This window comes from Ceratotherium simum, chromosome 35, assembly GCF_057802395.1.
Source record: "Ceratotherium simum simum isolate JZ-2026a chromosome 35, ASM5780239v1, whole genome shotgun sequence".
In the NCBI taxonomy this organism is placed as follows: Eukaryota; Metazoa; Chordata; class Mammalia; order Perissodactyla; family Rhinocerotidae; genus Ceratotherium; species Ceratotherium simum.
Genome location: NC_141934.1, coordinates 17,212,123 through 17,238,210, shown reverse-complemented (window position 1 = coordinate 17,238,210; position 26,088 = coordinate 17,212,123). Strand labels below are relative to the sequence as shown.

Genomic DNA, 26,088 nt, shown 5'->3' with positions numbered 1-26,088 from the left:
TGTACCTGAGCTAACATCTGTGCCAGTCTCCCTCTATTTTGTATGTGGGACACCACCACAGCATGGCTTGATAAGCGGTGTGTAGGTTTGCACCCGGGATCTGATCCCGCGAACCCTAGGCTGCCACAGCAGAGTGCCAAACTTAACCACTATGCCACTGGGCTGGCCCCTATATGTATTCTTATGTGGACCATATATTCTACATATATTGTTAGACACATGAAAATAAAATTTTGTGGAGATAGAAATATTTGAAAACAAATGAGAGGGTAGGTTTCCTTTTGGCCTAAAAATCAATCATCCACGAGGCCCCACCCAACTTGAAATATGGTGTGGAGGGAAGAACTGTTCTACTCTCTCGGTTCTTCTGGCTGCTCTAAGAATTAAATTTGACAGGAGACAGAATAACAGGAGAAAATCAAACACATTTAATAACATGTATACATGGGAGACTGCCAGGAAAACTGAATAATTCCCCCAAATGGTGGAAGCCACCACCTTAAACACCATCTTCAGCTAAGACAAAGGAGGATGTTGAGGGTAGTGGTTTGGGACTTCAAAGAGGAGGAAGGCAATTCACATGGAGACGGAAACGGAAATGTTTGATAAACAAATGTTGGCTGTGTCTTGCAAAGACAATGAGAGATGGAGAGGACTTTGATTAAAAAGCCCTTGTTAGGTTCCTCCCTGTCTATCACACCTAGTTTATAACATACTATAGTTATCTTATGGAGTTAACTCCTTCCTGGAACAGGGCTTCTATCTTTAATTCTTTTAGGTGGTTAGGGGGAAGGTCAAAGTTTCTTTGAGGTTTTTTTTTTTTTTTCCTGAGGAAGATTAGCCCTGAGCTAACATCTGTGCCAGTCTTCCTCCACTTTATATGTGGGTCGCTGCCACAGCATGGCTGACGAGTGGTGTAGGTCCAGGCCCGGGATACAAACCCATGTGCCCAGGCCATCGAAGAGGAGCACGCCAAACTTAACCACTACACCATGGGGCCGGCCCCTCAGAGTCTTTTGTTTTCAAAAATAATCAAGCCAAAGAGACACATTTTGGAATGCAAATTCTGATCCCCCACAATGGTATCCCAAATTTAAAATATAAATGTTCTTTGACCCACTCCTAGGATTTTATCCTAAGGAGAAAACAAACTAACAGAAAACCACATACATGCACAAAAGGATACATATTGCAGAGAAACTTCTAGACCATAAGAGTGAGAATGCGTTAAATGTTCCCAAATGGGGATTGTGTTTGTAAACAAGTGACAATCCATACAACAGAATCCTGTGCAGCCATTAAGAATGTTGCTGTAGTAATTTATTTATAGACATGACAGGAGGAAGTGAAGAAAGGCAAATTACACAACAGCATGTATGTCTAATTTGACCCAATTCATATTGAATACATACTTTTATATATGCATATTCAAATTTATATACACAGAAGGAAGTCTGGGAGGAAATACAGCAAGATGATCATTACTTTTGGGTGGCAGGATTACTAAAGGTCTTTACTTAATTGGTTAATTAATTTTGTTTGCTTATATATGAGTTTTTATATAATGAACATATAATAATAGTAATAGCTTCCCACTTGGAGGTGCCAGGCTATGTTTCAGTTAGTCCTCACAATGATCATTTCAGGGGTGTTGGTAAACCCATTTTAGAGAGGAGGAACTGAGGCTTAGAGAGGATAAGCCATATGCTGTGTTAGTTTCCTATGGCTGCTGTAAAAAATGACCAAAAACTTAGTGGCTTAAAACAACACAAATTTATTATCTTGCAGTTCTGGAGGTCAGAAGTCTGAAGTGGGTTTCACTGGGCTAAAATCAAGGTGTCAGCAGGGCTGTATTCCTCATGGAGGCTCTAGAGGGAATCCGTTTCCCTGCCTTGTCCAGCTTCTAGAGGCTGCCTGCATTCTTTGGCTTACGGCCCCCGTCCTCCATCTTCAAAGCCAGCAATGGCTGGTTAAGTCCTTCTCACAGCGCATCACTCTGGTTCTGACAATCCTGCCTTCCTCTTCCCCATTTAAGGATCTTTGTGATTACATTGGGCCCATCCAGGTAATCCAGGATAATCTCCTGATTTTAAGGTCAGCTGATCAGCAAACATAATTCCATCTACACCCATCATTCCCCTTTGCCGTGTAATGTAATATATTCACAGACTCTGGGGATTAGGATGTGGACATCTTTGAGAGGCCATTCTTCTGCCTGCCACACCTGCCCAAGATTTCATAGGTCCTGGGTGATGGATTTGGAATGTGAATGCATTCTGACTCCCACACCCGTGCCCTGAGATTATGCTACGTGGCTGATTATTTGTATATTGAAGAAATTTTTAAACTTTTTATAGGTTGAAAAAAATAAAAGGATCCTCCCTTCCGCCTTATTTAGCCTTATTGCTATGTCATCCATTTGCCCCTACCTAAACACCCCATTCCAGCAAAACCAGTCTGCCCACTGGCCAAGCCCAGCGCCCCAGCACCCCCTGCTTGTTTCCACTGCAGGTAGTCCTCACACGGTCTCTTAAACTTGGGAGTGTCACTCTTGGTTGTCTGAGAAGCTGATGACGAGATGGGGTTAGATGTGCAAGGACTTTCTTAGGGAAATGGCTGCAAGACAAAATGGGAGGGAATGGGGAGAGGCTGGGAGAGCATCCGACACGTGCAGGTGAGAGGGAAGCATCTTAGCCTGTGGTGTGGTTCCAAGGAAAGCAGGCAAGCCCGTCCTGACTACAGAGGAGCCCAGGGCCACCCAGCTTTGCCTTAGTGTCCCTGCCGAGCTCAATCACCGGCTGGGGGCAGCCTGCCAGGCATGACCTTAGCCCCAAAGCACAGCCCAGCAGCTGGGGGCCTGGCCAATTTCTCTCCCAGCAGTGAGATCTAAGAGGTGCATTCTCAGGTTGCCATGTGGGGTCTTCATAGTGACTTACAGTATAACACTCTCACTAGAGAAAGCTCTCTGGAGGGCAGAGATCACGCCTGCCCCACCTCTATGCCCAGCACGCCTAGGTAGAGCATGTGGGAGAACTGTGCATCTGGCCTTTGCAGCCGGGCCTGCTTCCATCCTGCTTTGTCACTTACACCTTTCCAAGCCTCGGTTTATCTATCTATGGAACGGGGATGATAGCAGTACCTCCCCCATTGGGTTGGTATGAGGATGAAATGAAATGCTGGGCGTCAAGGCCTTCAGTCAGGGCCTGGCATGTGGTAGTGGTAACGGTCAGTAAATGGCTGACATCCTCACTGGAGCACTCTGACCTGCACACGGTAGGTGCTCAGTAAATGGTAATTGTCATTGGAGCATACATACAGTAGGTGCTTGGTGAATGGTATGGTCATCATTGGAATGCACTGACTTGCACATAGCATGCACTCGGTAAATGGTAGTGGTCATTATTGGAGCATAATGACCTGCACACAGTAGGCGCCCAGTTAATATGGTTTGGTAGGTTCCAATCTTTGTTTTAGTGGAAGTGCTTCTAGATGCAGATGGTCACTCCCAATCACTCCATGAGCCTCCATTACCTTATCTATAAAGCAAGGAGAATAACACGCAGGACCGTGGGGGGAGCTAGAGCACGTTAAGCACTTTGCACCCAGTAGGCACTCCAGAGAGTAGTTCCCATCTCTTAAACTTCCAGTGAGCATCTGTGCTTCAAGTCCCAGAGAACAGCTTAAAGCAAGTTTTAAAAATCTCTTTCTGAGCATTTTCTATACTCTATGAAGCATAGAAGCATTTTCTATGAAGGTGCAACCATCTCATCGAACCAAACAGTTGTCTTTTGTTAACACACGGCTTGTGGGGTGGCACTAGTCTCTATCTCATGAGCATTTAATGAGAGCTGTTTAATATAAACAGTGAGAGGAAAGGTGCTGATTTCTCCAACTGCTGCTCATGAAGGAGGTGCTGTTGATACCAGAATTATGGGTGAATGGCCTTTTCTGAATGTGATATTTTATTAGAAATATTTAGTGATCTGAACCAGAAACCCGCCAGATGATTTTTTTAAACTCACTTATTTTCTTATAATAATAATAATAATGATTATATTATGTACCAAGTATGTCAGGCACTATTTTAAGTGCTGGGGATAAGACCAGTGAACAAGAGAGATAACCCTCACGGAGTTTATATTCAAGTGGGTGATGGTGTGGTTCCGATGATAAACGAGTAATCCTAAATGCTCTGAATGTTAGGAAAGAGAAAGGACAGAAGGGGTGTGGATGCAGAGATCAGGGCATTTCCCCTAGTCTTGATGGGTGGAAGAGGGTGGAAGTGATGTTTAAGATTAGTAAAGGTGAGCCAGGACAAGAGTAAAGTGAGGCTTGAGGGGGAGGGTAATGAGGGAAAAGTGTTCCAGGAGGAGGGAACAGCATGAGCAAAGGCCCAGGGGTAGAAAGACAAGTTGGAACTGAAGCAAATTCAGAGTATTTGGAGCGAAGAATGCAAGGAGGAAGAGGCAAGGAGGTGGGACAAGTCTACAGGGGCCTATTAAGAGTCTGGACTTCATCCTGAGGGAAAGGGGGGCCACAGAGAGCTTTAGGGAAAGGGGGATGAGGTGTGGATTGAACTGATGTACATCTGAGAAAGATGAACGTGGACAGGAGGATGGGCTAGAAGGGAGAAAGACTTGAGGCGGTAGGCCAGGAGAGTGACACCAGGGTTGTTATGATGAGGGGAGGAAGTGGACCCATAGGAGGGGCTCTAAGGAGGTTGAGTTTATAGGCCTGGTGACCACTGGCTTGTTGGGTAGGGCGGGGGCAAGAATAGCCAGGAGCAGAAATATCTGGAATTTCTTTCCATCTTCCCCAAGAGGTTTTGCATTCATCACTTATCTTCTCACAGCGTCCTGGTCCTGGCTGCGCTTGCAGGTGGCTTTTCTGAGGTCACACAGGGAATTAGCTGCAGAACCTATTCAGATGCTCACCCACAATCTGGGCCTGTCTTCTCTCCCTGGCACTTATCACAGTTTATAATTTTATGTTTGTTGAATGGCATTTGATTAATGTCTCTCTCCACTGCTACGCTCCATGAGGGCAGGGACTGTTTCTCCTTTTGCTTTCAAGGTTCTCAAAATGCATTTATATAGAACAAATGATGGAAAGAACCAATAATCCTATCAGTGCTTAGTCACTGAAGTTGTTGCTTCCAGTCTGGACTTAACTAGACACTTAACTAGCTGTGATTCATTCCTTTCAAGTACACATTGCTTGACCTAGCAAACCCCTAACAAAATTTTCCTAAAACTATTCACCAAGTGTTTAATATATATGTATAAGGATCTTCATTTCAGTGATATTTGTAAAAGGAAAAACAACAAAACAGCATAAATGTCCAACGTTAGGAAGTTCGTTGAGTAATTGTGGTGCATCTAGAGTAGAATAAACCATTAAAATAATGATCTATTTTTGATATAGATATTCTATAATAGTAGAGCTTAATGAATTTTTTTGTGAAGAAACAGAACAAAATTATCTATACTCATAGTTTTAAAATTTGAAAGGTATACTCCAAATTGTTACTGATGTTTATACACAAGTACCGGAATAGAAACGATTTTTATTTCCTTCTTTGGGTTTTTTCTCTGAATTTGCTCCAAGGCACTTATATTATTTCCTAATAAGAAATAAACGCAACTTTCTATTCCCTGGGAGGAGATATCAGTGTCCTGAAGTCAAATCAGATAAGGACTATTAAATACTGCCCATTATATTTAGCAAAAAGAAGGCATCAGGTGGCCACAGTGAGAGCAGTTTTGGTAGAGGCAGAGCCACTTGTCAGCAGAATAGAAATAATGTTCTAAAAAAATGAGTTCTCAAAAAAAAATTCTCAGGAATCTTGTTTGGACCAAGTGGGGGGCAGCCGGATCAAATATATGTGCAAATATATTTGTCCGTTGAGAAAAATGCCCAAAAGTTGCGCTCAGGCCCTCTTACCAGGCCAGTTACCAAAACTAGTGAGCATGCGCGAAAGTACAGGGAGGCGAGGACAATCGGGCTTGTTTTAAGCAGCGCAAGAGAAAAGCAAGGCCTTACCATTTCTGAATTGAGAAAGTGGAGAAAGGAATCATGTAAAAAGGTTAAAAAAAAAATCAAAGGGAGCTCAACCGCATTTCTTGCAACGACGGTCTCGCACGCGGAGCCCTAGCTCGGGGTTACTCGGCGGCGAGAAGCATCACGCTTCCCACGGGGCAAGCAGAAAAGCAAAGCCCGCTGCACTGAACCTGAAGTGCAAGCTCGACCAATCAGAGGGCAGAATTTGCCTGCGTCGCCGGTGATTGAAGGAGAGGGGCGGGGCGGGGCGGCGGCTCGGGCGCGTGCGCGCCCCTGGCGGCTGCGCTCGCGCCACCTCTGGGCAGTTTCTGCACGCTCGGAGTGCGAGCTGCCGGTCTCCATCTGCTCTCCCGGCTGCCCGCCCCGCTCGCCCCCGCCATGCCGGTGGACCTCAGCAAGTGGTCCGGGCCCTTGAGCCTGCAGGAAGTGGACGAGAAGCCGCAGCACCCACTGCAGGTCAAATACGCCGGGGCAGAGATCGACGAGCTGGGCAAAGTGCTGACGCCCACGCAGGTACCCGAGGCCGGCGGGGCGGGGACCCGGCGGAGGGGGGAGGGGCGCCCCGGCCTCCGTGCGCCCGATCCGCCGACGGAAGGGGGTCGCGGGGCCCGCGCCGCAGGCCTGAGGTCCCGCCGAGCCCCGGGAACCTGCACGTGGTGGGCGGGGCTCGGCCTGCGGCGGAGGTTGAGCCACTTTCGGGGACTCCCAGGCGCAGGCAGGGCCTAGGCCCGGAAACGGCCGGGCCCGCGGGGGCGGGGAGAGGGCCGTGCCCGGGAAGAAGAGGGCCGTGCCCGGGAAGAAGGGAGCCGTGGCCGCCCCACGCCCCCGGCGCCTCCGCTCGGTGTCAGCGTTTCAGGCCTCAGTTTGCGGCGCAGAAGCGCCACCCGAGGGCATGTGACGCGTTATGTAATGGGTGAACAGCGGTGCTCAGCGGTTCCTCCCTTGGTACAGCGGTCTAGAGAGTCAAGAGATTAAGTGCGTTCTGCATCCGGAAGGTTCCAGGGCAACGGTTTGGCCTCAGACGCCCATGGCTGAGGCCAGGGCAGCAGACCAGGGCCTGGCTGCTCAAAGAGGAGAAGCGAGAGAGCCTGACACCGTCATGGAGCTCCGGGGCGGCGGTGTGAATAAACTGCACTCATGGTTTATTGCTTTGCCTGTTGACAGAGTTCATTGTTTTGGATGTTTAAATATACAGTAGCCCCCCCCTTACCTGGAGGGAATAGTACGTTCCATGATTCCCGATGGGTGCTTGGAATGGATGGTACAGAACCCTATATGTATGTTTTTTCCCTAACTAAGGGGCAGGTATCGTATACGGTGTGGATGCGCTGGACAAAGGAATGATTCATGTCCCCAGCAGGGGGAGCGGGCTGGCACAAAATTTCATCACGCGGCTCCGAAGGGCGCACTTATGAATTATTTATTTCTGGAATTTTCCATTTAGTATTTTCAGAATTCGGTTAACTAGGGGTGACTAAAACCGAGGAAAGCAAAACCGCGGATGAGGGGGGACTACTGCGAAGTGCCCGTCTCTCAGCCTTCCTTTTCCCAGACTCACTGTCCATGCCTGGCCACCTGGGCTCTCGCATCTCCTGTGCACTTTTAAAAGTCCCATTAATTCAGATTCCACTTGAACAGGCCCCAGGTATCCTCCTGGTCACCAAATCTGGAGACCCTCTCATTCCAGACAGTGTAAGGTTGTAGTTGAGAGGGCTCAGCACCAGCGTTGGGATCCTGACACCACCTCTTTCTGTTAATAACATGCCAGGATACCAGCCTTATAGTGCTGTTGGGACTAAAATAAATAATGTATGTCAGACTTTAGCTCCTGGCTCTTAGGAGAGTCAATACACTTTAGCTTTTATTAATAATTACTCTGGGGGCCGGCCTGGTGGTGCAAGCGCTTAAGTGCCTGTGCTCTGCTGCGGCAGCCCGGGGTTCACAGGCCTGGATCCTGGGCACGCACAGAAGCACGGCTTGTCAAGCCATGCTGTGGCGGGGTCCCACGTAGCGTAGAGGAAGATGGGCACGGATGTTAGCCCAGGGCAAATCTTCTCAGCAAAAAAAAAAGTGGAGGATTGGGATCTGATGTTAGCTATGGCTGATCTTCCTCACCAAAAAAAAAAAAAAAAAATTACTCTGTTTTACCTTTGAGGAACCTGAGGTCAAAGAAAGAGTTGGCTTCTTCAGCATTTCTGACTTTTTAACTCCAAACTGGTTCCTTCCTGCAGGTTAAGAACCGGCCCACCAGCATTGCCTGGGATGGCCTTGATCCAGGTAAACTCTACACCTTGGTCATGACAGACCCGGATGCTCCCAGCCGGAAGGACCCCAAATACAGGCGAGTTGGGGAAAGATGGGGAACAGCGGTTCATTCACATATGACCTGGAACTTCTCGCACTGTGTCACTCGCTGGATGTTCTGTGCTAGAAGTAGACCCGGTTTGGGATGTTCACATCCATGCTTAAGCCAGAGTGTGCATTTCCCTCCCCTTCACTCCCTAGAGCAGAGTCTAGAAACCGCAGCCGAGAGCCAGATCTGCCCGAGGCCTCTTTTTGTACAGCCTCGTGAACTGAGAATGGTTTTTACATTTTTTAACGATTGGGAAAAAACTGAAAGGGGAATAATACTTTGTGACATGTGAAAGTTACATGAAATTCAAATTTCGGTGTCCATAAATAAAGTTTTATTGAAACACAGTCGTGATAACTTATCTGTGTCTTATCTGTGGCTGTTTTCACACTACAGCCACAGAGCTGAGTAGTTGTGAAAGAGACAGTCTGAACTGCACAGCCTAAAACATTTATTGTCTGGCCCTTTCCAGAAAAAGTTTGCAGGCCCCTGCCCTAGAGAGTCTCAGAGGGAGGGAGGGAGGTGTTGGGTCTTCTCTTCTGCAGACACATGACGTTTGCGCTGCCCAAGAGAGCAGAACTGTCTTATTCATTGCATCCTGGCACAGAGCACGTGTGCATACACATTTGCTGACTGCAGTGAGTGCATACTGATTTCCCACGGTGTTGACCATCCTGTGTTCCTCCTCGCAGGGAATGGCACCATTTTCTGGTGGTCAACATGAAGGGCAATGACATCAGCAGTGGCACGGTCCTTTCTGATTATGTGGGCTCTGGGCCTCCCAAGGGCACAGGTTAGTAAAGGCTGCTTTTGGAGGAGGTGGGAGGGGAGCCTGGGTGCACATCAGGATTGGCCTAAAGCGCTGCAAATTTTAGTCTGGCTCTTAGAGCTTTATTCTTTTGTTTATGAGAGCCCTTACCCTAGTGCAGAGTTCAGACAGCGCAGTTCACCTCCAAGGCAGTTGCCTGTCAGAGACATTGAGACCTGCAGTAGTGTCAGATGGCTAGAAGCTTGGGTTCTGGTCAGAGTGGCCCCTCTGTCAGCATTGCCTCTTAGCCGCTAGGCCTTTGTAAGCGGAGAAGTCGGTGAGAAGACACCAAGGTGGCAGTGTTGCAGAATGGTTGGATTGGCTTCCTAGGGGGCTGCACATAGATTGAACACAGTTAAACCATTTAAGTTCTATATTCAACCTTTGCTATGTGGGATCTTTGAGTTTCTGGTTCCCATGAGAGGTCTCAGAAATGATCATAGTTTCCAAACTAATTCTAAAAAATTGGCTTATCTCTTTATAGCTCCCTCTTTCTCACGAAAACCTAGTATCTTGAAAAGATTTGGAAGATTTTAAGAACTATGTTAAAGATACTCATACACATATTGCATTTGTTATGTTATATATGTATATATATATATAGAGAGAGAAAGAGAGAATACTAGATTGAAACTCTCCAAGTTGGGTAAGTGCTGCCTGAGCTCATGGTGGGAGATGCCGTGTTATTGCCTGTTGTGTGTTGCAGGATGTTTCCATTTGCTGGAACAAGGAAGGAGTGGTGGGTGGAGCGTGGCAGCGCACTGGCTTGTGTACATATTATCCAGCCGTGAGTTAGTCTGAAGAGGTACAGGAAGGTCCTGGCAAGGACACTTGGCCATAGATTCATGTTGTATCTGTATATCTAGAAGCTTCAGACGGCTTCAAGCCCTCTCATGCATTCCTAAGAGGAAGGTAACGGGACATCTTTCTCTGGGATCAATTAAGTTCTCTAGGGCAGTTATAAAATTAGGCAGTTTAATTATGGGAAGTACACACGTGAGAATAAAGCAATTCTCTCAAGTAGGAGCTGTGTTCTCATTAACAAAAAAAGCCTCAGTACTTTACCTCACTCTTCTTTCTTTTGCTTTTTTTTCCCGTGTTCTCTTAGTAAGGTATAACTTACATAGAATAAAACACCCAGATTCATAGTTGTTTATTCAGTGAGTATTGAGTCCTGCATGAAGGTGACCCTGTAAGCTCCTTTGAAAACAAGCTGTAGGGTATTTTCAGCGCCCTAGAAGGTTCTTGTGTGATCTTTTAAGTTCAGTTTCCCCACAGCTAACCATGTCCTGACTCCTAGCTCCGTAAGTTACTTCTGCTGTTCTTGCATTCATATACGTGGTATCATGCAGTATGCATTTGTTTTTGGTGACTGGTCTCTTTCACTCAGGATCAAGCCTGTGAGATTCATCCATGTTGTGATTTGTATTAGTAGTTCCTTCCTTTTTATTGATACGTCGTATTCCATTGTGTGCCTCTACCACCGTTTGTTAGCCGTTCTGTGGGTGGACCTCTGGGTGGTTTCCAGTGTTTGGATATTATGAGTAAAGCAGCTCTTCACACTCTTGTAATTTCGTGGGCATGTGTTTCCCTTTCTCTTGGGAAAATACTTAGGAGTAGAAATAGAAATTGCCCAAGAGTTCCCAAAATGGTTGAAAATTTTTACACTCTAAGCAGCAGCATATGCAAGCTTCAGCAGATCTGTATGAGATCCATGTAGATCCATATCAAGAGTCATCCATGTAGCACGTGACAGGATTTCCTTCTTTTTAAAGGCTGGATAGTATTGCATTGTATGTATAGACCACATTTTGTTTATCCATTCATCCCTCAGTGGACATTTGAAGTACTTCCACCTTTTGGCTATTACAATGCTGCAGTGAACTTGTGTATACAATTATTTAAATAACTTTTTAAGAAATGACTTTTTTAAAAGCAGCTCGGGGCCGGCCCGGTGGCGCAAGGGTTAAGTGCGTGCGCTCCGCTGTGGCGGCCCAGGATTCACAGGTTCGGATCCTGGGCGGGCACCGATGCACCGCTTATTAAGCCATGCTGTGGCGGCATCCCATATAAAGTAGCGGAGGATGGGCACGGATGTTAGCCCAGGGCCAATCTTCCTCAAGAAAAAAGGGGAGGATCGGCATCGGATGTTAGCTCAGGGCTGGTCCTCCTCGCAAAAAAAAAAAAAAAAAAAAAAGGCAGCTCGTGGTGCCTGTTTGTGTCCAGCACTTAATTGGAGCTTGTAGAAAGCTGCGTGGTTAACAGGGTGCCTGCTGGCTAGTTTTAAAACATTCTTTGCGACTTACTTGGTTAGAGTGAGTTTAGGTCATTTCTTTCAAAGCAGGTCTCCAGTCTTCCAAGGAAGTGAGTTTTGGAGGTAGAAGGGTCATGTTCTCCGTTAGCCTTTGTAGGCTTGATTGTGGTGTGATGAGCACCATGCCAGCGATTTGCTGTGTCCTTCATCCATTTCTCATAGCTTTTTTTAGCACCTCCTATTTACCAGGCACTAGGGTGGGTCCTGGAGCTCTCTTTCTAGTGGGGAGATTAAATTAAAAAGTAAGAATTTTAGGTACCAGTGTTACTATGACAGAAGTAAAATGGGCATTTTAACTTGGGACAGAAGTAAAATAGGAGAGTGGAGATGGGCTGGAAGCCGGGCGTGGGATGAATGAGGAGGAGAGAGTGGTAGGGGGGGTGGGCAAGGGCCAGGTCCTGCAGGTCCTTAGAGTCCCTAATGCAGGGTGAGGACTTGGTGCCAGTTACAGCAGGAGCTTTTGGGTGATTTTCAGCAGGTGAGTGACTTGACTCATTCTACCTCTCTGGGTCTTCAGTGTCCCTCTTATAAATGGGCTGATCTGGGTCCCTCCAGGTTGGCACGTTCTATGAAAATGGGTGATGTCTCCGTCTCATATGCCCAGCTGTGTGAACATCTTCCCTCCTGCCTCTCCTTCCAGGCCTTCATCGCTATGTCTGGCTGGTTTATGAGCAGGACAAGCCGCTGAGGTGTGATGAACCCATTCTCAGCAACCGATCTGGAGACCACCGTGGCAAATTCAAGGTGGCGTCTTTCCGCAAAAAGTACCAGCTTGGGTCCCCGGTGGCTGGCACATGTTACCAGGCTGAATGGGATGACTATGTGCCCAAACTCTATGAGCAGCTGTCTGGGAAGTAGGGGAAAGTTGGGAGACAGGAACTATCCCAGAGGTCCCAAGCAGTGTTCTCAAGTTCAGTGATGCATGTAGATTTCTCCTCTTCCCTCCTCCCGTTATCACAGGTGAGACCTGAGCAATTAGATAGTGGTTTAGGGTGACTTTTCCTTCTGCCTATCCTTTGTAATTCTACGGGGTCACACACCCCGGTTTATGTTTTGATTAAATTTGAACTCCATTTTGGGGGATATTTTGGCACCATGATGGGGTCATCAGATTGTTAATATAAGAATAGCAACCCAGAACTTAAAGAAGAAAAAATTGAGTTAAAAAGACCAGGTCTCCAGTGATAGAGCAGAGCATCAGAGAATCTGTGAGGGAGGTTAAAAAAAAAAAAAGATTCATTGCTTCTGCCCTGGTGAGCCCGAGTTCAGAATTGTGCACGATGGCATCTTCTGAGACGTGTTTTCAGGGCTGTGTCCCACACGGACAACCAGAGGCTGGCGTGTCCACCAAGCCCCAACATGGTACGTCTCAGGCTGGTTTCTAGGTGTCGTCGTCCTGCTCTGGCTCCTTTAAAGAGCAGTACTGGAGAAAGCAATGGGGAGAGTTGCTGTGCTGTTAAGGCACGGCCACCCAGATGAGCTGCAGGGCTGCATGAGAGGTTATCAGAAATCCGTAAGTCTGGGTCTGTTAAATGGATCACTCTTCATTGGTGTAAGAAAAGGCGGTTTGGGGTTGCTGAATGTTGTGTTAATTCTGCTATTTACTTGTAGTTGAATAAAAATAAAAATAACAACCTTGTGTTGCACTCAGCCTCCAGATGTTCTGCCCTATTGGGTGTGGGGTTTCATAAACATGGAAAGTTGAGACACTCTCTTGGGGCTGGCCCGGTGGCCTAGCGGTCAAGTTTGTGTGCTTCAGTGGCCCAGGGTTCACGGGTTCGGATCCCAGGCTCAGACCTACACACTGCTCATCAAGCCATGCTGTGGCGGTGTCCCATAAACAAAACAGGAAGATGGGCACAGATGTTAGCTCAGGGACAGTCTTCCTCACCAAAGAAAAAGACACAACCTCTCAGGGGGAGTTGCCCCTTTACCAGCAGTTTCAATGGGGACTTGATTCAGGGGCCGTACCGAGGGTCCACGCTTACACATAGGCCATTAAACTACAGCAGGAGCAGTCATTCAAACTTGAGGTTTTTTTTAAAAATCACAAAACTTAGGCAAAGTCTTCTTGCCCAAAAAGCACCTTTGCTGTTTGTAAGTGGTCCTTTCTACCAAAGGATGAAGCTGGTTGGAACCTTCCCCCTTGGTGTAGTTGTCTGCAGAAGCCGTGACAGGGACTGAGAAACAGCCCACACCTCTGCTTGTTCTGGCTCGCAATCCACATAGCAGCGGCACCAGGGGTCCAGGTGGCGGGGGTTACTTTCGCACCACTCCATGTACCAAAAGAAGGGAAAGGAAGTGTCTGAAGGTCCGTATCCCTGACCTGGTCTGTGATGGAGAAGGGGTCCAGGTTAGGCCTGGCAGGGCTCAGCAAGGCTGGCCTTTCTCCACCTTGCTCTGCGGTACTTTGTTCTCTGCAAAAACTTGGAAATGCTGCCTCGTAATCTCTGGAGACAGATAAGGTAGAGAATAATTTTTAACTTCAGAGTTTTAAAATTAAATTTTTAAATGATACAAAGAAGAATTATAAAGAAAACAACTACGCTATTGACCTTAAAAATAAATGTAAAAAGTAATACATGCACATGGTTAGACAAGGCAAACAGTATAGGAAGAAAAGACCTTTCACCTTCTAGTCTCCTCTGCAATTAGTTTCGTGTGTTTTCTTTCGGAAGCAAATGTAAATATCCATATCAGCATATATCTACATATTTATCCTTTAAAAATTATAGTGCTCTTATACACACTGGTATACACTGGTCTGCTCTGTTTTTCCCTAACGTACCTTCATGTAATAGATCTTTAGCTAACAGACCACAGTTCACATCATTATTTTGAACAAGTATTCTATTTTATGCATGTTCCATAATTAACCAGTCCAGTCCTCTACTGTGATTAGATTATTTCTGTTATTGGCTATTATAAACAGGGCTTCAGGAAACATTTTTCTACATGTATAAAATGCTTTTGCAAGTAATTTAGTGTGTAAATTCCTAGCATTGAAATAATCATGTCAAAGGGTATATACAGTCATGCTCTGCATAACAAAGTTTTGGTCAGTGATGGACCACATATATGACAGTGGTCCTGTAAGATTATGATGGAGCTAAAAAATCCCGATTGCTTAGTGACATCGTAGTGCAAGGCATTACTCATGTTTGTGGTGATGCTGGTGTAAAAACCTACTGCACTGCCAGCTGTATAAAAGTATAGCACATACAATTATGTACATTACATAATACTTGATAATAAAGGATTATATTACTGGCTTATGTATTTACTATATACTTTTTATCGTTATTTTAGAGTGTACTCTTTTCTACTTACAAAAAAAAAGGTTACTGTAAAACAGTATGCCGTGTTACACCGGCAGTGGCTTCATACATCTCGTGTTGACCACGTCTCTTGATTGCATCATTTTCTCTTGTGTTTGTTTTAATGTCATGTTGTTTTGTTCATCATGACCCCTAAGCACGCAAAATCCACTGATGATGTTGCCAGTAAGAAAGAGGCCACATTAAGTGATTGACCTGGAGTGAAATGAAAAGTGATGAAGAACTACGAAGATAGAAAGCCAGCAATGGTTACTGCTCACCAGTCAGGCATGTCCCACCCCACCATAGCTATGATCTAAAAAAAATTCAAGAAGGGCCTCTATCACACATGCAGAAACATCTAATGTTCTGGATTGAAGACCAGACACAGAAGCATAGCCCTCTCAGCACCGTGACAGTCATGGCCAAAGCAAAAAGTTTGTTTGCTATGTTGAAAGAAAAGATGGGACCCTACTACAACGTTGAATTTACTGCTAGCTCTGGGTGGTTTAAACGATTCAAGAACTGTTATTCATTATGTAAAGTGAAAGTGAGTGGTGAGTCTGCGAGTGCTGATATGAAGGCAGCTGAAGAATTTTTGGAAACTCTAGATAAGCTGACTGGAGGAAAAATATTTGCCAGAGCAAATATTCAGCGTAGATGAAACTTGCCTATTCTGGAAATGGATGCCTGAAAGGACTTGCACCTACAATGAGGCCAAGTCAATGCCAGGTTTCAAGGTTTTTGAGGACAGGATAACAGTCTTGCTTGGGGGCAGTTTTGCAGGCTACAAATTGAAACCCTTTGTGAGCTGGCACAGTGAGAACCACAGGGCCTTCAAGCATATTAATAAGTGCACACTGCCAGTATCCACAGGAGCAGTAAGAAGTCATTGATGACCCAGCTCCTCTTCCAAGATGCCCTCCTAAATTGCTATGCCAGCAAAATGGAGAAGTACTTTTTGGAGAATAACATACCTTTCAAGAATTTGTTTATCATTGAACAACGCTCCCAGATATCGTTTCATTGGTGATCTTCATTCCAATATCAAAGTGGTCTTTCTCATAGCGGTTTTTAAGGCCTTCTGCCTGCAGGGAACCTTTGCCCGGGCTGTTGCTGCAACCGAGGAAGACACTGAGAAGACACTGATACAATTCTGGAAGGATTACAACATCTATGCATCGAGGACCTTGCATGGGCTTGAAGTGAAGTCACCAAGGAGTGTATGAATGGCATCTGGAAAAAGGCACTCCAGAGGTTCATCCATGACTTAAAAGGATTTGCCAAGGATGAGAAGGTTGCAAAAGTCAACAAGGCTGAGGTTGAGATGGCAAACAACTTTAACCTGGGTGTGGATGAGGATGACGGTGAGGAGCTCCTAGACATGGTTCCCGAGGAACTGACTAGTGAGGAGTTGTGGGAACTGGAACAGGAATGCAGAGCTGAAGAAGAGGCAAGAGAAAAGGAAACTGCAGGAGAAGAAAAAGAAAAACTCCCAAGAAAATTCACAGTGAAGGGTTAGCAGAAGCTTTCGCAGACCCGAACAAGCTCCTTAAACAGTTTGAAAACATGGACCCCAACACTGAAAGGTTTTCCTCAATAGAGAGGAATGTTCATGGCGCATTACCTGCTTACAAGCAAATCTATGATGAAAACAAAGAAACAAGCCAAGCAAACCACCATGGACGTGTTTCTGAAAAGAGTGACCCCTCCTCAGGAAGAGCCTCAAGCAGGTCCTTCAGGAGGTGTTGCAGAAGAAGGCGTTGTTATCACAGGAGATGACAGCTCCATGCGTGTTACTGCCCCTGAAGACCTTCCAGTGGGACAAGATGTGGAGGTGGAAGACACTGATATTGATGATCCTGACCCTGTGTAGGCCCAGGCTAATGTGTGTGTTTGTGTCTGAGTTTTTAACAAAAAACTTTAAAAAGTCAAAAAAAATTTTTTTAAATAGAAGAAAAAGCTTATACAATAAGGATATAAAGAAAATATTTTTGTACAGCTGTACAGTGCATTTGTGTTTTAAGCTAAGTGTTATTACAAAAGAGTTTAAAAAATTAAAGTTTTTTTTTTTGGTGAGGAAGATTGGCCCTGAGCTAACATCCATTGCCAATCCTCCTTTTTTTGCTTGAAGAAGAGTGGCCCAGAGCTAACATCTGTGCCAATCTTCCTCTATTTTGTATATGGGACGCTGCCACAGCCTGGCTTGATGAACGGTTTATAGGTCTGCACCCAGGATCCGAACCCGCGAATCCCGGGCCGCCGAAGTGGAGCGCGCAAACTTAACCACGACACCACCAGGCTGGCCCCCTAAAGAGTTTATAAAGTAAAAAAGTTACAGTAAGCTAAGGTTAATTTATTATTGAATAAAGAAAAAAATTTTTAAGTAGATTTAGTGTGGCGTAAGTGTACAGTGTTTATAAAGTCCACAGTAGTGTACAGTCATGTCCCAGGCTTTCACATTCACTCACCACCCACTCACTGACTCACTCGGAGCAACTTCCACCTGCAAGCTCCATTCAGGGTAAGTACCCAATACAGGTGTACCATTTTTTATCTTTTATACCATATTTTTACTATACCTTTGCTATCTTTACATACACAAATATTTACCGTTGTGTTATAACTGCCTACAGTGTTCACTACAGTCACATGCTGTACAGGTTTGTAGCCTAGGAGCAAAAGGCTATACCATCTAGCATAGGTATATAGTAGGCTCGACCATCTAGGTTTGTGTAAGTACACTATGATGTTCACACAGTGACGAAATCACCCAACAACACATTTCTCAGAACGTATCCCTGTCGTTGAGCAACGCATGACTATGTATTTTCAATTCTAATACTGACAAACCACCCTCCTAAAGGACCACACTGATTATATTCATGTCAGTGGTATATGAAAGTACCTGTTTTTCCATACTCTTACCAGTTTTCTCAAACTTTAACCATTTTGACAATTTGTTATTTATGTATATTTAAAATCATTTACTCCTTCTCTAAACTCCTGTTTTCTTGAGACTTTTATCTTGCTAACCTTAGTACTTTTTTAGTCGTGGAGTCTGAAGCTGAATGAGGAATTATAGCAATCTGTTGGTTTTCTTGTCTAAAACAGGTACAGAATCATAAATGATTCAGAAGAAGGTCAACAACCCAACCAAAAAAGGTGAAGTGTATGCACAAGAAGTTCACATAAAAAGAATAATGCATATGAAAAGATGTATTAGTAACCTTAGAAACAAGGGGATACATGTTCTACCTGCCAGTTAGAGGGTGAAGTGAACTTGCCCAAGGGCACCTAGCTAGGAAGCGGTGATCCAGGCTCTGAACCCAGCTCTGGTCTCATAACCACCATGCCCACTTGCAAATGCCCTTTGAGGCTCCGCTTCCTTATTTGAAAAAGGAGGGAGGGAATCATCAGTCTGCCTTATTTACCTCACAGGCTTGTTAAGAGAACAACAAAATGATCTTTTGCTGAGATTAAGTGAATTAATACATGTAAATGATTAACTTGACCTGATTGACACATAGGAACAAAATCTACAGCCCGCTTTCCTCAACACAGTTTCCTGGCTACATGTTTACCAAAAGCGTGTTTGTAAGGGTTTAGCATGAAGAGACAGAGGAGTCTCTCCAGCTTTAGCAGCCCCTCTAGAGCCCAGTATTTCTAACACAGCTCTGGAACCTTGGGAACTGCTTATCATTCTGACTTCATGACAGAACATATGTCAAACATGGCAATTACTCTGGAAGCCCTAAATTAAACCCTCATTAACAGATGAGACCAGATTCAGAAATACAGGATTGGCGTATCTCTTGTACTTAAACATGATAGTGTATGGCCTAAATCCTCTTCCAGGTCACGGAGCAAATGACTTCTCTTCTTAAACTGGTTCAAAGTCAAACAGCCTCAGCATCTACTTAAAACTCTTTAGCAGTTTGCATTGGCCCTGGGATGTAGACCAGATGCTTAACATGGCCTATCAGACTCTATATGATCTGACCCCTATTTGCCTCTCTAGCTTCCTGCCAGTTGTCTTCTCATCAAACTCCAAAATTCCTGGCTGCCTCTCAGTTCCATGAACATGCCAGGCTATTTCCAGAATTGGTCCTTTACAAATGCTGCTTGGAATCTTCTTCCCCTCCAACTTTCTTTCACAATATCCTGTTCACTCTTTGAGTATCCCTTAACTGACCTGCAGGGAATCCTTCCCTGAGTGGGCTAGATTCTCCTGTACTACTCTCTTGCAACGTTACAATTGTAATTTTAAAATATGTATATGTGTGTAATTTTAAATTTAATGTGTATCTCCTCTATTAGACTGGATCCTTCATGAAAGCAAGGACAACCAATGTCCTGCTCAATATCTCCAGAATCTGACATATGTCTAGCACATAATGAAATCTCCAAGACCATTAGTTGAATGAATAATTGTAAAGGAGTTCTTAAGTTTAGGGAGCATGGACTTGTTCTTCCTTTTTTTTTTTTTTTTTTGTGAGGAAGATCAGCCCTGAGCTAACATCCATGCCAATCCTCCCCTTTTTGCTGAGGAAGACCAGCCCTGAGCTAACATCTATTGCCAATCCTCCTCCTTTTGTTTCCCCCTTTTTCTCCCCAAAGCTCCAGTAGATAGTTGTATGTCCTAGTTGCACATCCTTCTAGTTGCTGTACGTGGGACGTTGCCTCAGCATGGCCGGACAAGCGGTGCGTCTGTGCGCGCCCGGGATCCAAACCTGGGCCACCAGTAGCAGAGCATGCGCACTTAACCACTAAGCCACAGGGCCGACCCCAGCATGGACTTCTTTATGTGCATTACCATACCATAAAAGTTCCTCCTCCCCTTCCCCCAAATGTATACTTCTGCAAAAATTAACATATAACTGAGTTTTTACTGAGCTCTCTAAAGCCCGTTCATCAACTCCCTCATTCTGATGACCATGAACATCAGAAAGCTGATCTCATTCTTAGTCTGGTGTCCCCTCCACTCAGGACTCTAGTCTTTCAGATCTTTTTCTTTCTTACCTGACTCTTTATCTTCTATTCCTGGCCTAACTGTAGCTTTTCCTTGAGGAAACTCAAATGGACTCAAAATTTCCAATAGTCTTAAAATCATATTTCTGGAAGTATTGATAGGACCATGTCTAGGATTCTACCTTGATAAGATCCCTGTTAACAAGAATATTTTTTCAACTTTATTGAAGTATAAGTGAAGTACACTAGGCTGCACATATTTGAGCATAGAATTGGATTAGTGTTACATATGTATACACCATGAAACCATCACCACAATCAAGATAAACATTTCCATCACCTCCAAAAGTTTCCTTGCACCTCTTTGTAATTCCTCCCTCCTTCTATCCCTATTCCCAGTCAACTACTGATCTGCTTTCTGTCACTTTAGTTTGCATTTTCTAGAATTTTACGTAAGTGGAATCATCTAGTATGTACTCTTTTTCTTGCCTGGCTTTTGAGATTCATCCATGTTGCTGTGTGTAGCAACAGTTCGTTTTTATTGCTGAGTAGTATTCTATTGTATGGATATAACATAATTTATCCATTCAACTGGTGAGAGACATTTGAGGGTTTTCTATTTTTGCTATGATAAAGCTGCTATGAACAGATGTTTAGGTTTCTGTGTGAACATAGGCTTTCATTTCTCATGTAAAAACCTAGAAGTGAGATTGCTGGGTTATGTGCTAATTGTGTGTTTAACCTTATAAGAAACTGCCAAATTGTCTTCAAAAGTGGGTGTACCATTTTACCTTAGAGTTTCACTTGCTCCACATCCTCAAGAAAACTTGCGGTATTTTTATTTTAGATAGATGTGTAGTGTTAGCTCATTGTGGTTTTAGTTTGCATTTCTCTGATGAATTTTGATGTTGAGCATCTTTCCATGTGCTTATTGGTCATTTATACATCTTCTTTTGGGAAATGTTCACAACTTTTCCTCATTTTATAATTGGGTTTGTCTTCATATTATTGAGTCAAGAGTCTATATATTCTAGATACAAATCTTTGGTAAATGTATTGTTAATATCCTCTTGGTCAGCCTGTGGCTTGCCTTTTTGACTTAATAGTGTCTTTTAAAGAGCAAAATTTTTGATATTGATAAAAGTCAAATTTATTTTTTTCTTTTCCGGTTCCTACTTTTTCTCTTCTAAGAAACCTTTGCCTAGTCCAAGCTCACAAAGATTTTCTCCTAGAAGTTTTATGGTTTTAGATTCTTTATTGAGTCTATCACCCATTTTGAATTAATTTTTGCAGATAGTGAGATGAGGGTCAGTGTTAGATTTTCCCTACATGGATGTCCAGTTGATCCAGTACCATTTGTTGAAAAGATTTTCTTCTCCTCTTTGAATTGTCTTAGCACCTCTATCAAAAATCAGTTGACAACACATATTAGTCTATTTCTGTCTTTTTTTTTTTTGCCAATAGCAAACTATCTTGATTACTGTAGCTGTATAGTAGGTTTTGAAATCAAGTAAAGTCAGTCCCTCAACTTTGTTCTTTTTTTAAAAAATTGCTTTGGCTATTCTATGTTGTTTGTATTTCCATATACATTTTGGGCTCAGTTTGTCAATTTCTACAAGAAAGCTTGCTAAAATTTTGACTGGGATTGCATTGACTCTATAGACCAATTTGGAGAGAACTGACATCTTAAAGGTATTAGTCTTCCAACCCATGTACATAGTATATTTTTAAAAAATTTATTCAGGTTGTTTTAAATTTCAGCATTTTTTTTTTTCAATGTAGACATCTTTGAACTCCTTTTCAGATTTATTTCTCGGTATTTTACATTTTTTGGCATGTAAATATAACAACTGTGAATGCAATTGTTTTTTAAACTTCATTTCCCATTGTATGCTGCTAGTGTAAAATAGTTGATTTTTGTTTATTAACCTTGCATCCTGTGAGCTTGCTAGTTCTAGTAGTTTTATAGATTCCTTGGTATTTTCTTTGTAAACAGTTATGTCATCTGCAAACATGGACAATTTTACTTCTTTTCTAATCTTTTATTTTTCTTGTCTTATTCAATGGCTAGGTATTCTAATGATAAATAGAAATGGTGAAAGTGGGTACTTTTTTGCCTTGTATGTTTCAGATGGAAACATTTCAATCTTTCACTATTATCAGCTATAGGTTTTTTGTAGATGTCCTTTATCAGCTTGAGAATATTTCCTCCTATTCCTAGTTTGCTGGGAGTGTTTTTGTTTTTTTTTTTTAAATGAATGGATGTTGAATTTTTGTCAAATGGTTTTTCTAGATTAAATGATTATATGGTGTTATTCTCACTTATTCTGTTAATATGGTGATTACATTGATTGATTTTCAAATGTTAAACCAACTTTGTATTTTTGAGATAAATCTTACTTGTTCATTGTGTGTTAACCAATATTTTAAAATATTGCTGGATTTGATTTACTAATATTTTGTTATGCAGTTTTGTATCCATATTCATGAAGGATATTGGTCTATAATTTTTTTTTGTAAAGTCTTTGTCAGGTTTTGATATTACATATACTTACAACAAGTTGGGTAGTGGTTCTGCCTTCTTTGTTTTGAAGAAGTTTGTTTAAGGTTTGTGTTATTTCTTCCTTGAATGTTGATAGAATTCACCGGTCAAACTGGAATTGGAGGGTTTTTTTCAGGATATTTTTTATTACAAATTCAAAATTTTAGATAGAGGGCTATTCATTTTCTGTTTCTTCTTGCATCAGTTTTGGTTAAGTTGTATTTTTCAAGACATGAGTCTATTTCATCTAGTTTGTCAAATTTGCTGCCATAAAGTTATTCATAGTTTTCTTATTATCCTTTTAATGTCTCTAGGATCTATGGTGATAACTCCCTTTTCATTCCTGATATTGGTGATTTGTTTTTTCTTGATAAGTCTAGCCAGAGATTTGTCCATTTTGTTGCTCTTTTCAAAGAATATGCTTTTGGCTTGATTAATTTTTCTATTGTTTATCTTCCATTTAATTGATTTATGCTCTTATCTTTATTATTTCTTTCCTTGTACATGCTTTGTGTTGGCTCTTTTTCTAGTTTCTTAAGGTGTATCTCTACTTCATTGATTTCTCTTCTTATATAAATTTCAAGCTTAAGTTTCCTTCTAAGGACGGCTTTATCTGCATCTCACCAGTTTGATATGTTGTATTTGTCATTCAGTTCAAGATATTTTCTATTTTCTCATGTGATTTCATTTTGACCTGTCTTATTTAGAAGTGTGTTGTTTAATTTCCAGATATTTTATTCCTAGATATTTCATTGTAATTGATTTTTAAAAAATTCTCTTTTGGTCAGAGTACATTTTCTAGGATTTTGATTTTTTTAAATTTACTAAATCTTGTTTTATGCCCGGCATATAGTCTAGCTTGGTGACTATCATGTATATTTGAAAAGAATGTATATTCTGAAGTTTGTGGATATAGTGTTCTATAAATGTGAATTAAATTAAGGTGGTTGATAGTGTTGTTCAGATCTATGTCTTTTCTTCTTCTTTTTTTTTTGTGTGTGTGTGAGGAAGATTAGCCCTGAGCTAACATCCATTGCCAAGCCTCCTCTTTTTGCTGAGGAAGACTGGCCCTGGGCTAACATCTGTGCCCATCTTCCTCTGCTTTATATGGGATGCCGCCACAGCATGGCTTGACATGTTCTCCCTTTCCTTCCTTCTTTTGGATTACTTGAATATTTTAAATTATCTATTGGATTTTGGGCTATTACCTCTTCGGGTTTTCTTCTTGTTTTTGGTAGTTGCTCTAGGGTTTACAATATACATAACTAATTATTCAGTCTGCTTAGAATAAAAATTGTACCATTTCATGTAAAATGTAGAAGCGTGGCAACCATATGGGTCCTTATCCCCCAAACTTCATGTTATAGTTGTCATATAGATTAATTTACATACATTGAAACCCTCACCAGGCAATGTTATAATTTTTGCTTTCAATAAAATATATATTTTAAATATATATTTCAATATATTTTGAAGACTATAAGAGGAAAAATATTTTATATTTATCTAGACATTTACCATTTGTTGCTCTTGCGTAATTTCCAGAGGTCCACGTTTCTTTCTGTTATCATTTCCCTTCAGTATGAGCAACTTCCTTTAGCATTTCTTGTAGAGTAAGTCTGCTGGCAATGAATTCTCTTAATTTTTGTTCATCTGAGAAGGGTTTTATTTTGCTCTCATTCCTCTATGTTGTTGCTCCACAGTCCACCTGCTTTGTCATTGTCCTGAGAGCTGCTTTTGCATTTTGTCTACGTTTTAGTTGTAATCAGCAGGAAAGACTAACACTGCTCTGCCACAATGGAACAATAAAAACGTATTTTTTATTATAATTTCTCTGGCAAAATATATTATTAAATGAAAATTAGAGGGGTATATGGAGTTCTTCCATGGGCATGTTTCCAGTTGCCCAGGAATACAAAAAGATAAGAGAATACTCTAGCTTTTTCAATAGATATGTAAACAAGTGATTACAGATGGTACATTCAAGAAATAAACGTTTACTCAGTTAGACATCAGTGGCAAGCATTTTCCGACACCCTCTATAATTGTTGCATTCCTTTAAACTCCTGGTAGCAACGAGCACTTGCATTGTCATGGCTGGTCTTAGTCCACTGTTGACTAACCTAGTCCACTGCTGACTGACTTCTGCTTCAGTGGAGATTTCAACCGTGAACTCCAGCAGAGTAGCGATCCTATCCATCTTATTTACTGCTACTTTCCCAGGCACACAATAGATGCTCAATAAATATTTCTTGAATGAGTGAATGTATGCTGATCCTGGCACTTCTGATCTCCCCACCTTTCCCTACGTTTCCCTTTATCTATGGCACTTATTGCCAAGTAAGATCATTTATTTATTATAATTATTGTTATCAGTTTTCTCCCACCCCTAATGTAGGCTCTATTAGGGCAAGGACCTTTACCTGTTTGAGACACAATGATGTATCTCAAGCATCTGGCATGGCACCTGACATATACGTTACTCAGTAAATATTCATTGAATGAATAATTGCAAGTCAAAGGTAGGCAACCCTTACTAACATGTATGCTAAACCTGTGGTAATTCTTTTCAACTCAGGGGAGTGTAGTGTATGCTGGATGAATACAGGACACTGGCTCTCTGCTGCCGTCCCAGCGCCTCTTTCATATTTGTTCTCTTGCCGCCATTCTGGTCCTTGTCTATTCTCATTGCCTCCTCATGAAGGTACTAGGAGCTGGAAGACTCAGTCTGTACCAGGTGTTAGGAGCAGGGACCCACATTCCTTCTTTCTGGTAACTCTACCTTGGGACACACCACTGACAAACTTGTTGAGAGGGAACATTATAAAGATCAGCACCTATAATCTCACAGTCATAAGGCCTTCTCACTATAGAGAGAAATGGATGAAATAGACCACAGGAAGTTTTTCTGCCTTACTGAAGATTGAGTGTTCTTCTGAATGGCAGTATGACCGATGCTTAAGAGTGTGGGTTCTGAAATCAGGTCTCAGTTCTGTCTTCACCACCACCACCTACCCTGGTCTGAGCCTATTTCCTCATCTGGAAAATGCTTACTGTAGTGTTCCATCACACGGTAAGCATAAGCATGCAATACACGTTATCTGTTTTTCGTGGATAATGCCCTTTCCAGTATTATTTTCTGATGTACCTAATAGAGAAACTTCAATGAACTAAGCTGCTTAGGAAACTGGGTAATGATTATTAAAGGCTTTATGGTTGGGGTTAACCTGTGTTGATAATTATTTTGTAAGTTTTTGAGTGTATCTCTCTGCTTCAGTCTATCATAGTGAACATGACAGGCACATTTGTCTGTGATGACTGAACGTCCTGTAGGACACAAGAATGATCTTCAGGTCATCATCCTAAAGAGCAATTTTCAATGTCCAGGACTTAGAACCCTAAGCATATGACATCTTACTGAGATTGTCTTGAACCCAAAACTGCATCCTAGAAGTTATATATTTTACTACCTCATTGTTATATGCATAAAATGATTCCAATAAAAGCAGAATATGAGGGGAGGGAGACCTGCTATTACAGTGGGGTCATTTCAAATATTTGGTTATAACATCTTTTTCATAGCCTGCTTTTCTTTAAGGGTGCTCAGCTTCTCAGCAATACATGCCTCTACGCATGACTGGCACATTGGGGTGTGGGGTGTGTGTGTGTGCACGCGCACGTGCCTTTTTCTATTCTGAAGGACAGAAAGGTGCAGTTGACCAC

At 42.7% G+C, this 26,088-nt stretch overlaps 1 protein-coding gene across 1 annotated transcript; it reads left to right on the top strand.

Annotated features, from left to right (window-relative positions):
- Positions 1 to 6,355: 6,355 nt before the first annotated feature.
- Positions 6,356 to 13,181, top strand: PEBP1 (phosphatidylethanolamine binding protein 1). The gene is made up of 4 exons (XM_004429931.3): positions 6,356 to 6,573; positions 8,292 to 8,401; positions 9,106 to 9,206; positions 12,176 to 13,181. The coding sequence occupies exons 1-4, from the start codon at positions 6,439 to 6,441 to the stop codon at positions 12,391 to 12,393; spliced, it is 564 nt and encodes a 187-aa protein (XP_004429988.1). The 5' UTR covers positions 6,356 to 6,438; the 3' UTR covers positions 12,394 to 13,181.
- The last annotated feature ends 12,907 nt before the right edge of the window (positions 13,182 to 26,088 follow it).

Coding starts and splice junctions, on each gene's coding strand:
- PEBP1 (XM_004429931.3), top strand. CDS start 6,439: ATGCCGGTGGACCTCAGCAAGTGGTCCGGGCCCTTGAGCCTGCAGGAA. Junction 6,574..8,291: donor AAGTGCTGACGCCCACGCAG/GTACCCGAGGCC, acceptor TCCTTCCTGCAG/GTTAAGAACCGGCCCACCAG. Junction 8,402..9,105: donor CGGAAGGACCCCAAATACAG/GCGAGTTGGGGA, acceptor TCCTCCTCGCAG/GGAATGGCACCATTTTCTGG.